This window comes from Diadema antillarum, unplaced genomic scaffold, assembly GCF_040938485.1.
Source record: "Diadema antillarum isolate AM-2024a unplaced genomic scaffold, OU_Dant_1.0 scf00000125, whole genome shotgun sequence".
NCBI classification, from domain to species: Eukaryota; Metazoa; Echinodermata; class Echinoidea; order Diadematoida; family Diadematidae; genus Diadema; species Diadema antillarum.
The window spans coordinates 1,142,542-1,157,339 of record NW_027271014.1 but is presented as its reverse complement, the minus strand read 5'-3'; the positions used below and the strand labels follow the sequence as shown (position 1 = coordinate 1,157,339).

At 41.3% G+C, this 14,798-nt stretch overlaps 1 protein-coding gene across 3 annotated transcripts in view; it reads left to right on the top strand.

Moving 5' to 3' along the window:
* LOC139720256 (uncharacterized) overlaps positions 1 to 14,798 on the top strand; it is a 135,452-nt gene that overhangs the window by 26,649 nt on the left and 94,005 nt on the right. For all 3 annotated transcript variants that reach the window (XM_071631617.1, XM_071631616.1, XM_071631618.1), the window contains one exon: positions 3,698 to 4,146. In XM_071631617.1, the coding sequence (XP_071487718.1) occupies positions 3,698 to 4,146 (449 nt within the window). The remainder of the gene's footprint in view (positions 1 to 3,697; positions 4,147 to 14,798) is intronic.

Here is a 14,798-nt window from a genome sequence, read left to right as displayed (position 1 = left end):
GCGTAAGCTTTGCTGGATGTAACAATTTATGTAATTCATGTTCAAACGAAGAATGAACTTGCATTTAGACCAGGGGACCAGAATAATCTGACATCAGTTGACATTTTAGCAGGCATCCTTTTCATTATTTGGTATTGAATTCAATAACAGCCATTTTTAGCTCACCTGAACCAAAGGCTCAAGTGAGCTATTGCGATCGCCCTTCGTCCGGCGTCCGGCGTGCGTCGTCCGTCGTGCGTAAACTTTTTACATTTTCATCTTCTTGAAAACCCCAAGACCGATTTTCATCAAACTTGGCAGGTAGCATCCCTAGGGGGTTAGGAGCTCAATTTGTTAAAATGGGCACCATGCCCCACCCAGGGGGCCCCCAGGGGGCCCAAACCCCCCAAAATTAAGGAATCTGTAAAAATCTTCTCTAGAACCAGAAGTGATAGAGCTAAGTTAATACTATGAGTTAGTACATTGATGACTGTAGTTTCAAGTTTGTTCATGGCAGAATCAGGGGTGCCCCCTTGGGACCCAGGGAGGGGTCCTAATGGGGCCTAAATTGTACATTTTCATCTTCTTCTTGAGAACCCCTCGACTCATTTTCACCAAACTTGGCAGGTAGCATCCCTAGGGGGTTAGGATCTCAATTTGTTAAAATGGGCACCATGTCCCACCCAGGGGGCCCTCAGGGGGGCCCAAACCCCCCAAAATGAAAGAATCTGTAAAAATCTTTCTCTAGAACCAGAAGTGATAGAGCTAAGTTAATAATATGAGTTAGTACATTGATGACTGTAGTTTTAAGTTTGTTCATGGCAGAATCAGGGGTGCCCCCCTTGGGACCCAGGGGAGGGGGATGGGGAGGGGTCCTAATGGGGCCTATATTGTACATTTTCATCTTCTTCTTGAGAACCCTTCGACCCATTTTCACCAAACTTGGCAGTTAGCATCCCTAGGGGGTTAGGATCTCAATTTGTTAAAATGGGCACATGCCCCACTCAGGGGGCCCTCAGGGGGGCCCAACCCTCCCCCCCCCCAAAAAAAAAAAAATAAAAAAAAATGAAGGAATCTTTAAAAATCTCTATGGAATCAGAAGTTATAGAGCTAAGATAATACTATGAGTGAGTACATTAATGACTGCAGTTTTAAGTTTGTTCATAGCAGATCCAGGGTTGCCCCTCTTGGGGGCAGGGGGTGGGGGGTGGGAAGGCCCAAATGGGGGCCTGAATTGTACATTTTCATCTTCTTCCTGAAAACCTCATGATGGATTTTCGTCGAACTTGGCAGGTAGCATCCTTAGGGGGTCAGGATCTCAGTTTATCAAAATGGGCACCATGCCACACTCAGAGGGCCCCAGGGGCCCCAATCCCCCCAACTTAAGGAATCTTTAAAAAATTGGGCTCTTATTGTACATTTTCATCTTCTACTTGAGAATGCCTGGTCAAATTTTAGGAGAGCTGTGAATAATATAGATTAGTGACTGCATGAAAGGTGAACTTGCGATACTCGGGTGAGCGCTAGACCCGCGGGTCTCTTGTTCTTTTGATATTGACAAATACCAGGCTTCCTCTCAGGTGGATGTGCTGGCAAGTACATTTAGATAAGGATCACATGAATACTCATCACATCACATATGCTTATCTCAGTGAATTAACAAACCAAACAGCTAGTTGGTACAAATAACTGCTCATGTGCAAAGTGGAATTATGAACTGGACTGTTAATATTGTGTGAAGAATTTGTGTGCATTGAAAGTCAGTATCCAAGGAAGCAAAGCTTGCATGATCATGAACAAATGTAGGAAGCAGAAAACACACTCTTGTGGATGAGGGGCGGGGACAGTCCTGGGCTGTTGACGGCCCAAAGCAGCATAATGCTACAGTCACACACGGCCGGATTTTGAACCGGGTCCATAAGGAATTAAAATCGTATCGACCCATAGAGACCCGCATCGTATCCTGTGTCAATTCCTGATGGATTCCGGGGGCTACGATACGGCGATGAAAAATTTTTGGTCGTGTTCAAAATTTTCTCACAGATTTCAATTCAGTATTGATATTCAGTATTGATATTCGAATTGACCCGGTTTAAACCGCATTGACTCGCATCGACTCGCATCGACCCGCTGTAACCCACAGCGTAAAACTGTATGGACCCTTCTTGCCGTATACCGCATTGCCTTCATGCAATGGATGATGACAAGGTTTACATCCGTGTCGGTACGGATCGAAGTGGGTTGACACGGGTCGATAGGGATAAGGATTCAGTTAAGGATTTAGAGCGGATTTTTGTACGGTTCGATACAGGTCTCTACGGCTCAAACCGGGTCGATATGGTTTTAATTTTCTATGGACCCGGTTCGAAATCCAGCTGTGTGTGACTGTAGCATACAGCTGTTTACTGGGTTAAAGTTATGTTGACACCATGTTCCTGGCAGCCACGGCAATCACGTTTCAGGCCATCATGCACAAAACAGGATGGACTAGTTTAGACAACACGGGATTATGGGATGGCCAGGTTTGGCGAGCTGTGATTACCATGGATGCCATGTCATATTTTTGAACTGTCAAAAAACTTGCCACGGCAGTCATAGTACTGATGAGAATCTAGTAGCCCATAATTAAACGAGGTGAATGCAACAAAGCATGACAGCATGCAATAGGCTATAGCAAAACCTCGAGGCATTTCATGGTTGAACCTGACTGAAAGGAATAAAAATCATTTGTGAAGTGGTACTGTACGAGCTGAAATTTTTGCATTGATTTTATTTTTGCAAGTTTCGCAAATCACCTTTGAACCGCAAAAATAACAACACGTGAAAATATCGCGGGAATAGCTAAGTTCAGTTAGACCCTCGCAACCGCAAAATTAACATCACGCGAAAATGTCCTCCAAGTAGTAATTCGCGAAAATATCTGTACACGAAAATTTTAGCTCGTACAGTATGACAAAAAGAAAGAGAAGGCCTTAAAAACGGGTGTGTTTTTTTTTTTCTCCTAAAAATTTCTTCACATGTCATTATATCATATGTGCACTTCAAAGGTAGGATTGAAATTCCTGATCCTTTTTACATCTATTTCATCTTCCTCATGTATTGAACGATTAAGAAAGAATGAAAATAATAATTTGTGAAATGCAATAAAGATTTGTGAAATACAATAAAAATGAACAAAATCAGATCATTTTTTAGTGCATTTGCTATTTTTCTGAACATCAGCACAAGGAGAGTAACATACATCTGCATACATTGTTTTATCAAAGTTATTTTTAATACACTGTTGGTGCCTGGCTGTATCACAATGATTTCATTATAAATTTTTGTTTATTCTTTTAAGTAATGTAATGGCAAATGTTTGCAAATCTACTCTATATCCTTCACCTTGTAAAATATATGGGAATAAAAGCTATGTGAATGATGTGACATGTACAATATCAAATGTAATGAAATTGAGACTTTCAGATTTAAGGGTTTAGACTGTTGATTTTAGAGCATCGTGTATTCTTTAAACTGGCCGGATTGATGATTCCATTGATAAATAAATTGGTAGGTATCTTGCACAGACCCCCCAAAAAGAAGTTTTTTTTTCTCCTTTTAGAGAAAAATGACAGAAGGATATAATGAGATTGTCTCAGTTCCTTGTAAACATTTGAATGGGAAGAGAAAATTTTGTGTTGTTGGTACAAATATATCTTCTAACCATTATTTCATGCAGCTGTGCGAGTGGACCGTCAACGTGGGGGACGCAGCATGTATGAAGGATCAACTGAGTTCCGCAGGCGCAAGCTTCTGCAGGCACATCATGGGCAAAGAGAAAAAAGTCACACAAATACAGGAAAGCGACATTTGAACAAAGTTACGAGTACAGTAACCCAACATTCAAAAAGTGAGCTGGAAGTTTCTGAGTATGTAGATACTACTGGTTCGTCTCACACTTTTGAGGCATCATTGCCTTCCTCATTGTCAGCGACAGTGCACCCACATCTCAAGGAGCTAGAGAATGTGGAGGAGATGTTCTTCAACCTCACTGTCCTCCCTACTGTCAATTTTGACTGGAGCAACAGTGAACAAGAATTGCTAAGTGGTGCCTACCTCCTTCTTGATCACTTCCTCATGAATATGTCCCACTGGATAGCTGTGATGCCCCTCGTCAAAGACCTTGAGGTACCAGTGGCCTGTATTGTTTTGTTTTTCTTTGTGTTTGGTGACTGTAGGTTTTTTTTTTCTTCTTCTTCTTTTTCTTCTTCTTCTTGTCAGCTGATTTTGGGAGAGAAATGGCACCAATAAATGTGAAGACTTTTTATGCCTCCACTACGAATTGTCGCTGGAGGCATTATGTTTTCGGGTTGTCCGTCCGTCCGTAATAGATTTTGTGGACAGAGTAACTAAAAAAAAATGTTTGAGGTATCCTAATAAACTTGGCATGTATAGGCCTATGTATGAGTGGACAAAGTTGTGCCTATTGACTTTTTGGTGCGTATAGGCCTGCTCAAGGTCAAAGGTCAAGGTCAAATGCTCAAAATTTCACTATTTTCCCCATATCTATGCAATGTCTGAAGGTTTTTTTTTTTCTTGAAACTTAGTGTATGCTCGTATTACCTGATAAAGATTCTCTAGAGAAAGATTCAGGCCATGAGGTCAAAGGTCAAGTAAACATGCTTAAGTTTGACTTTTTTCTCTATATCTCGGAAATGGTTCAAGGTATCTTTATGGAACTTAGTACATATGCATGTACTGCCCGACAGTGATTCTCTTGAGGGTTTTAGGGTCTTTAGGTCAAAGGTCAAGGTCAACTCCTCAAAATTTCACTATTTCCCTTATTTCTATGCAATGCCTGAAGGTATTTTCTTGAAACTTAGTTTATACATGTATTACCCAAATAGAGATTCTCTGGGAATGTTTTTGGCCAAAAGGTCAAAAGTTCAAAAAGTTCCAAGGCCATGTGAAAATGCTAGATTTCATTTCTTCCTCCATATCTCTGAAGTGGCTCAAAGTACCATCATTAACCTTAGCATATATTTGTGCATGTACTCCTTGACAGTGATTCTCTTGGGAATTTTAGGGTCAAGGGTCAAAGGTCGAAGTTCAAAGGCAAGGTTACAATGCTAAGATTTTACTATCTTATGGTGAAATTACACTTTTCCTCCATACCTTGGAGATTACTCAGTGCATAACCTTGTGAAAGGGTCAAAGGTCAAGTAAAATCCTCAAATCACCAAATAATACAGCCATTCATCCAAGTTAACCTTGTTCAAGGAAAGTGAACACTCGACACATTTGTGACAAACATGTCATTTTTAATAGTTTTTTGCTAATTATGTGAAACTGTCATCACACATTGTAAAGATGTACTATACTAGACCTATTGGGAGATCCATGCAATATTGGTAGAGGCATGCCAGTTGCCATTCATGATGCAGACTTAACCCCCCCCCCCCCCCCCATCAAAAAAAAAAAAAAAAAGCTAGCCACCACCCCCACCCCCACATTTTATATCATAACTCTCCTGTTTAATAAATTTCAATTAAAGTGTCACATACTATGTATCTTGCCACTTTATACGAAAATTGTCATTTTGCTAATAAATGAAAACTGGAGTCAGTAAGTGTCACATTTTATCAGCTCACAAATACAGTGTACATATTTTGATATGCAATCACTCATGGAAGTTGCATTTTGCACCTCAGCAGCAGGTTTGATGGCATGCATATGTACTGGACAGTTACTGTGTCAACCATGGGAAAATAATGAAGGAACTGTGAAATAGATTTAATTTTTTCCAAAATATTTTGTTAACAATAAAGACAACAGTAACCTGCAAAGTAGTGTAAGTGTCTAACCTAAAGTTACAGTAGAAGATTAGAAAAAAGTGGTAATTCATGGTATGTTTTTACTCTGGAGAGCTGGGATTTCTTAATGTTATTGTTTTACACCCCGAGTACCTCTGCCATTTCTGCGTTACACTGGTACATTTGCACAACATTTTTAGAGACAGAGTTACTCAGTACTATTTTAAGTCAACTTCATCATACGTTGGAAGTTTGATTTTACACCACCACAATCATTCACATGGGCGTCACGAGGGGGGGGGGGGGGTGCGTTGGGTGCGGACGCACCCCCCTTCAGACAAAAAAAAAAAATCACAAATTTAGTCTGCGAGCGACCTCGATGCCGGACGCTGAATAATTATTCGTGTTTTTTGTTGTTGTTTTGTTTTGTTTTTGTTTTGTCACCAGGGACAACAAAGTCATTTGCAAAAAAACAATTCTCATCCTGGGCTCTGTCAGCACTGATTTTATATATAATTATCTACGAGTATTCTACAGTGTTTTCTATATGTCGACCGCACTGTACATCCGTACAGTGCAATAAATAATGTTCAACGGCTTCCAATACATTGCATATTGAGCAAAGACCAGTGGGATGCTTACGGATAATATGATAAAAAGTTGCAAATCTGGCTCTGCCCATGCGGAGTCGGTGAGTTATTATTTCATCACGTCTATTCAGACTTCCAAAGGTGAAGGTGTTTGAGGCACAGGGTTGGATGTTGAAAAGATAGCGTCTTTATTAGAAGAGCGCCATAACGCGTTCCAAGCGTCAAGACACCTATGTTTAATTACATGGCGTATATCATCAACATTTAGAAGAACACTAATTGTAATATCCTTACCTAAACTTTGTTTGGCAAGATAATCGGCTTTTTCATTGCCTGCTAGTGAGCTGGTACCCATGCTAAAGTGATGTCACAACCATTCATTATGAGTTTTGAGCATTTACAGAGGACTTCATGGGAAGGTCAAGAATATTTGAGGTGTGGTTATTCAAAAGTGTCAAGGTACTGAGAGAATCTGAGAATATAACAGCTCTGAGAGGGGGAGAGGATTCCAGCAATGATAGGGCAAGAAGAATAGCTACCAGTTCTGTACGACAGATTGAGATGGGTGAAACCCTTTCACTCATTTCATGACGATAGTGAGGTACGTAAATCCCAGTACCGGAACAGTTAGTGGAGGGATCATGGGAACCGTCAGTGTAAATTGTCAAATGATTTAAATATGTGGTATTTATGGTTTGAAGAGCAGTTTGTTGTTGCGCTGAAGGGAGGGCGGTCTTGGGACATGAGCTGTGAAGAGAGAGGTCAATATTGGGATGTTCAATGGCCCACGGAGGACTGGGATGAACATGCATTGGTTGCAGCTTTAGAAAAGTGTCCGTAAGTGGTTTGATTCTGAGAGCGAAAGGAAGTTTGTTTAGTGGCCATTTATTGGAAGAGAATTGCCAGCAGTTGACTGTGGCTTTTCGGGCTGGGTGAAGTGGAGACAGTGTGTATATATAGGCGCAGTAATTAAAGGCGGCCCTTTCGCGGCGTATGTGGAGTGGAGGTTTGTTGCATTCCACTTAAAGTGCATGCAGGGCAGTGGAAGGTAACGCGCCAGTGCATATTTGAAGGGCATGGCCCTGTACAGTATCCAGTTTGCTAGAAAGGAGCTGGGATAAAGAACCATGATAGATTTCGCACGCATAGTCGAGATGAGGGCGGATTAGAGACCGGTAGAGTAAGAGAAGAGTTTGTGTATCGGCGCCCCAGTTTGAGCCGGTTAACGAACAAAGGAGGTTTAGCCTTTTGTTGCATTTCATTAAGATGTCTTGAACATGAGGAGACCATGACAAGGAATAATCAAGGGTAACCCCTAGGTATTTATGAGAAGGGACGACTTCAAGCGGAGCGTTCTGGAGACGAATACAGAAACCTGTGGGAGAGACTTGTCGAGAGTGAAAAATAACCACTTTAGACTTATTGGTAGACAGAGATTGTCCACACTGTGTCATCCAATCAGAGATGCTATTCACATCGGACTGGAGTTTTGAGTTGATGTGACGAAGATTGGTGGAAGAATGCCATATAGCGATGTCATCAGCATACGTAGATACAACTACATTTGATGCACAAAAATGTGTAATTTCATCAATAAACGGATTGAATAGTACAGGGCTAATGACGCTACCTTGCGGGAGGCCAGCATGGCATTTACAAATGTCTGAAAGTGTGGAGTTTATCTGTACCTGAAATGTTCGTGAATCCAAAAAACTGTGTACCCAGCTTAGAAATGGACCTCGAAGTCCTGCTGAGTAAAGTCTTGAAAACGGTGCCTGATGGTTAATAGAGTCGAAAGCTTGGCAAAGGTCAAGAAAGATAGCGACTGTATACCCTTTACTGAATAGGGATTTCCTAACTTCGGATTCTAAGCACAATAAATTATTGAGAATTCTACGATGTTGGAGGAAAGCAGACTGACGAGAAGAAATTAAATCATATTTATCAATAATGTACGAGAGTCTACGGACAATCATACGTTCCATGAGTTTACATACAATAGGTGTGAGAGATATTGGGCGGTATGAGCTGATGGATTGTTTGTCCTTGCCGGGCTTCAATATGGGCTTGATAATGGAGTGCTTCCATTGGGGCGGGATAACAGACGTTTCCCAACTCGTATTGATAATCTCTAAAAGGAGCAAAACATATTGTCAGTTAAATGCCCTAGCAGCTGTTTGTTGATTCCATCGACCCCAGGAGCTGAGTTCTTAGAGGCTTTGATTGCCGTTTCAAGCTCTTTGGGAGTAAAAGGAGCGTTGAGAGGGGAATTATTGTCATGTATATAGGATGGGGGTTGGCAAGTCGGGAGAGGGAGAGTGGGAGTTAAAGAAGGCTTTTTAGAGAAAGCAACTGCCAAAACATTGGCGATACAGTGGGCGTCATGAGTATAAGTATTGTTTATTAGTATGGGTGGGAAGGTACTCCTGGTGTGATTGTTAGACAATAGCTTTACTTTGCGCCATACATCCGAGAGTGGGGAGAAACGGTTCAAAGAATCGCAAAACATTGTGAAATGAGAACGTTTGGCTGCTCAAATGGTGCGCCTGGCTTTAGCATTGAATTGTAGATAATTGATTAAGTCATTGAAAAGATATGACTTATCAAGCTTGCGTTTGGCACGATGACGGTCGCGGACCGCTCTTGAACAAGCCGCCGACCACCAGGGAAGAGGTGGGTGACAGGTCAAGGTCTCGAGGGGAATAGAAGCATTAGCAGCTTGAGTAATTCATTGTAGAAAAAGATCATACAAATCGTAGATATTAGCTGGACGGGAGCTGTGTGAATGATGTGAAATTTCTAATTCATGCTGAAAAGTTTCCCAATTGGCTCTTCGAAAAGCCAAACGGGGCGGGGGATTGTCATGATTTTGAGAGGAAGCGCTCGATATGGAAAGTTGCTTTAATGGCAAAGTAAAATGAACATTACATGATATAAGGTAGTGGTCACTCCCGAGGGAAAAAGGGGATACCGACCAGTTGCAGTGGGGGGCTAATGACGGAGGAACCAGAGTGAGGTCAATTGACGTGGATGATCCTCTAGCAAAGTCAAAGTGAGTTGCTGAGGAATCGTTAAGTATAACAATGTTGTGATCATTGCAAAATTCAAAGATTACTTTTCCATTGAGGTCCATGGTGGTTCCTCCCCATGCAGGATGGTGGGCGTTAAAATCTCCTCCAATGACATAATATGGCAGGCAGTCGGCTGTAAGAGAAAGTAAATCTTGTGTGGACAATCTTTTTATGGGATTGTACAAATTTACAACAGTAACAGAAACATTTCTATATAAAATATTGACTTTCAGTCCCTCAAGGTGAGGGAAAGAATGAATATTGCTGAAATTTACATCTTGATGAATGAAAATTGCACAGCCACCTCCGCGTGAGGAGACGCGGTTGCGCCACAGTGCAGTATTGACCGATTCGGGTTCGTTGAGGGCAGCAGACATTTTATGGCACTGCGCGCAGCCATAGTGGGTGTATCAGCCGACCCCCCTGCTCTCCCCCACCCCGGGGCAACATGTTTATCACGCACTTGTAACAAAGGTTGGCGCACTAGCAAGCATTCACGCACTCAGTACGAGACGCCCATTGGCTTAAGCAGTTTTTGATTCTGCGTGCGTGCTAATGTAGGGAGAGGGGTGGGGGAGTGCGGAGGGGGGGTCGGCTGATACACCCACTATGGCTGCGCCCATGCCAAAAATACACATAGCGCGTCACAGAATCGGTCAATACTTTGGAATGGAGAAATGGATGTCATCGTGACACCAGGTCTCTTGCACGAGGATAACATGTGGGGGTGAAGGGGAAGAGTAGATGTGGTGCGTCAGCTCCGCGCCGTTAGAGGGGAGCCCTCTGGCGTTCCACTGCCAAATAATGAGGTTCAAATCCATTATTGGTTCTGGTGTAGGAGTTCGTATATCTTTTCCTGGGAAACGACCACATCGAAGCAAGTTTTTGCAGATTGAACAACCAACATGATTCTCTTGTGATCACATCAGAATCAGCCGCATGAAGATTGTTGATAACTATGCTCACAAAAGAGACTAGTTTTTACTACTAGAAGGATGGATGTTGTAGGAGGGAGTTGCCGTTTGTTAGTTTGAGTGGAGGCCGTATTTGTATCTGTGGGGACTGGGAGGCTTCTGTGAACCTGGGCCCTGTCAGTAGCCTGTTGGGGTTGAGTAAATCCATGGGTCACATTCACAGTGGTAGGATGGGAGTGAGAAGTAGTGATGGAGGAGGTGGTAGGGTTGGACTTGGAATTATGAATGGGAGCTGGTATGGTGGATTGAGGAGGAGAATCTGGTACATGAGAAACTGGGAGATGTTGCGGGTCGGATGGATTTGGGTTAGAATTCATAGCCTGTGTGTTGGATTGGGCAACCTGTAGTTTTTTGGCAGCTTCAGCGTAGGAAACATGATACAAATTGGAGTAATTTTTGCACTTTACGTGCAAGTTTGAACCTTTGGCAACCTGCATAGGCCGCGCTATGGGAGCCCCCGCATCGCAGACATTTTGGGATTGGATTTGGACGGGCAGGAGGAGAGATCATGGTTCTCTCCACACCTTACACAACGCTGTTTAGATCTACATGTATCCTTTGTGTGACCAAATCTCTGGCAGTGAAAACAGCGAGAAACAGGGGAAACATATACACTTACAATGTACTGGGAAAGTTTCGTAGCCAATGCACACCGATTCTGGAAGTGAGGGGCAGTCGAAAGAGAGAACAAGTACATTGGTTGGGGTGGGACCATCATTTGATCGTTTTGAGATGCGCTTAACTTCGGTCACATCCTGGCCCGCCAGCGCCTCCTTGACGTCTTGTTCCGTTGATTCGGGCGAGACGCATTTGATGACACCTTTTAGAACAGGAGAGAATGACTTATCGTTAGTGACACGAATTGGGGTTTTGCAGAATTCATTTAGTTCCATTAGAGTACGAACCTGTTTAGGATTGAAACATTTGATAGTGAAGGATTTTTGTTTGTGTTGGACTTGAGACACTTTTCCTACTAACTTGTTTATTTCATGTGCGACCTGGATGGGGTTGATGAGAGTAATGTTTTTGACGGTGCCAATGATAGTTATATGCGGGTTGAAGGGAGGACGGATGGGTGTGTGAAACAGATCAGATTCGTCATCGGAGTAAGGTTGGGAATTCGGTCGTCGTCTTTTTCTTGAAACTTCAGTAAAGCCAGTGTCGCAGCTAGGAATCGGAGTGGGGTCAGGTTCTATCTCTGAGAGGTTGCTGGGGTTTTCTTCGGGGTCACTAGGAACAGTGAGGGGAGAGACGTCCTGAATTCCAGACATGGCCGCCATTGTGACGGCCATGTAGGGAGGGGATCGAGTGGGGGATAAACAATGAAGTGGGGCGGGGAGAGGCGAAATGAATAAAAGGGAGACAGAGGACTAAAGGCGCACCAGGCCGAATACGAAGAAAAGGAAACACCCGGCAATGACAATCGAGACCAAGCGATAAGGAACTCTAAAGAAAGTCTGAGGCCTCTCAGTTATGAAGTAATAGGTCGGATAGTATAGGACAAAAGGAATTGCAAAAGAGAACGTGTGTATAGAGGAGGTGAGAAACAAAATGGCAGCTACATATAGCTACACACTTGGGAACCTACAGTTTTACAAGCTTTAAAGCTTTTGTGTAGGCCCATCATATTTCTTATACTTACTAGTGACATTTTCACACGATATGACCATGTACATTTGTGTCAAGTATATTTTTTTTCTTTTTTTTTCTTTTTCTTCTACAATCAAAAGACATGATTGTACACATGTATATATTTTGTATTCTTATTTTGTTGTCAATAATTTTGTAATCTCATCATTTAGAAAATGGAAATATGAAATAAATTTGAACTGAACTTGAACTGAACTTAGCTTTGGCAACGTGCAGTGAACAATACAACAACGTAGTTTACAGAAGTATTCCCAGAATCAGATGTAATTTTGATACCAAGGTGTAAATACACAGTGGATATATAATAAGACAGTAACAGACAGATAATAATTTCCTTTCACAAATAAACTACAGGTAAAGTCAATCAATGATTTATGGATAATACTAATAATGGATACTATAACGCAAAATAGAGGACAATATGCCTACACATCTAAGACAAAATGAGAAATAATAATGAAACAATATACTGTTCGCTACAATGAATGATAAAGGATCTTACGAAGTATATAACATCAACACAACAAAGTAGTAAAGTAAGTGATAACATGTATAAATCACGGTAATTGTACAGAGCGGAGGCTAAGAGCAGCGGACGTGCACGCACTGCAACAGACTGCAAGCAGTGCTTGACTGCCCCGAGTCGAACACCTTACGATGATATGCGTTGTCCTTTTGGGTTCAGATCAGTCAAAATTCAAAACAAGTTCAGCAGAAATGTGTCACATAAGGATCAAATAAATGAAAAACAGGCTCACTCATATGATCAAGAAGAACAAACAAAAATTATTAATCAAAGCTGGAAGGCAGAAAATAGATGCAAAATTCGGTTAATAGTACAAGTAGAAGAGGGAGTAGAACAGCGAGAGCATCACGGCACGTCCGCACCCTTCAACCTGCAAGAATAGAATGCATGCTCAAGATTTAACAACGCAAAATCTTACTACAGCATGGAAGCCTGCAGGCATGGGGGAGGGGATATTATCTCCTTTCCATTAACAATTTACCCTTTCCCACGAAGGTGGAAAAAATATAATCGAATATGGGAGAGGTATCTTACCACCCTCCCATTGCCTTGTCCCTTCTATATGATAGACTAAGTACACTATTGGGAATGACAATTCCCGGATTTTCCACAAAAAGTGTGCTTCAGATCGCTTTATTTCAATTCTAAAAACTCAAAAGCTTCGTCAAGCGGGATGGGGTATCCCCCTCCCACATCCTCCCCCCAAGCTCTACCTCACTATACTTTGTACATACACACAGATTATAGTAGGCCAGCCAACACAATTTTTTTTACTTTGGACGGCAAAATTTGTTAATGCTAAGTTTTCCAGCTGAAAGTCTTGCAAAAATACTGAAGTTTAGCGTACGGCCGGATGTCAAGCGCGTTTTTGCCGAAAAATGCCTTTTTTAGCACAAAATTTGAAAGAATGTAAAAAATCACGATTTTTATTTTTTTACCGAAATAAGTAATGGTTGATAAGTACCTTTCAAACTAGAAATGTGTTATCTTCCATTTCAAGTTTAGAACCTAACTAATATACATTTGAATGTAGAATATTACACGCACATATATGGCGCAATGAAACATAAATCCGGGATTTACTCAAAATTGTACTTTGTAAAATCTGCCAATATTTCAAAGTTTTTTTAAACTACCTAAATCAACCTATTCAAAAGTTTTTATTTTTTCGAAACATAATATATGTCCTGATATCTTATGCAGCAAAGAAATTATAGGATAAGGCGAAAGATAACTCGTTTTATGTTATCCTAAATGGGACGATGTATTTTTACTGGATGCGCATTTTGAATGAAAAATCGAGTGTATAGCGTAGGCCCATATATATTGTACATGCTATAGTTCGTGTAAGTATTTATCTTACATAATCGGCGAAGTCAATGGACAAGTTGGATAGCTGACTGCAAAAACCCTTTGTGGCACCTTGATATGACTGAAATGCGCTTATTTGCCAAAAAAAATATATATATATACAAAGAGGGGTGGTCAGTAGTGTTGTTACCATGGCAACTGATCATTATTAGGTCACTCCCTGAAAATTTCAAATATTCATGATTGTAAAACGTACAAGTGTTAAAACATGTTTTTTGTGTGTGAAAATGTATCAATCTAACTAATCTATGTTTCACAATGAAACCTAAGAGTTATATAATAATTGTTTACTATGTTTGGAAATGGTTGTCATGGAAACCGTGATAACAAATCACGTTTTACTGGGAAAAATTACGATATACCAAATCTCCCATCCTGCATACTCACCCCTTCCCCCGAGAATGCTTGGGAATTCATGGTTATCAACACAATGCTATACTTAGTAGTTTGCATTCTCAGGCCCTGAAACGCAGCCCTGCAAGGGATAGGCACGATATCACTTTTACTTTTGTAATGTTCTAAGGCGAGGTGTTTGCATTCTTTTTTGATCTATCCTCCCGCAGAAGACTTACTACAAGTTTCTTTTATGATGGTTGATTGTTTACATGAACGTTGTTTGGAACGCACACTTATTCGGCGACATCAGAATATTATGTATCCCAGATATTTGTGTGAAAAAGTAAGGCAAATATCACCCTCAAAAAAGAAAACAAGAAGTAAAAGGGAAGTAGAATTGAAATGCGTACAATGCAATAACAGCCTCATTTCCCCTTCCCATCATTAAGTCGGTTAAATCATCGATTCTATAGTGCAGATTATATTTATCCTTGGCCAAGTTCTATGTC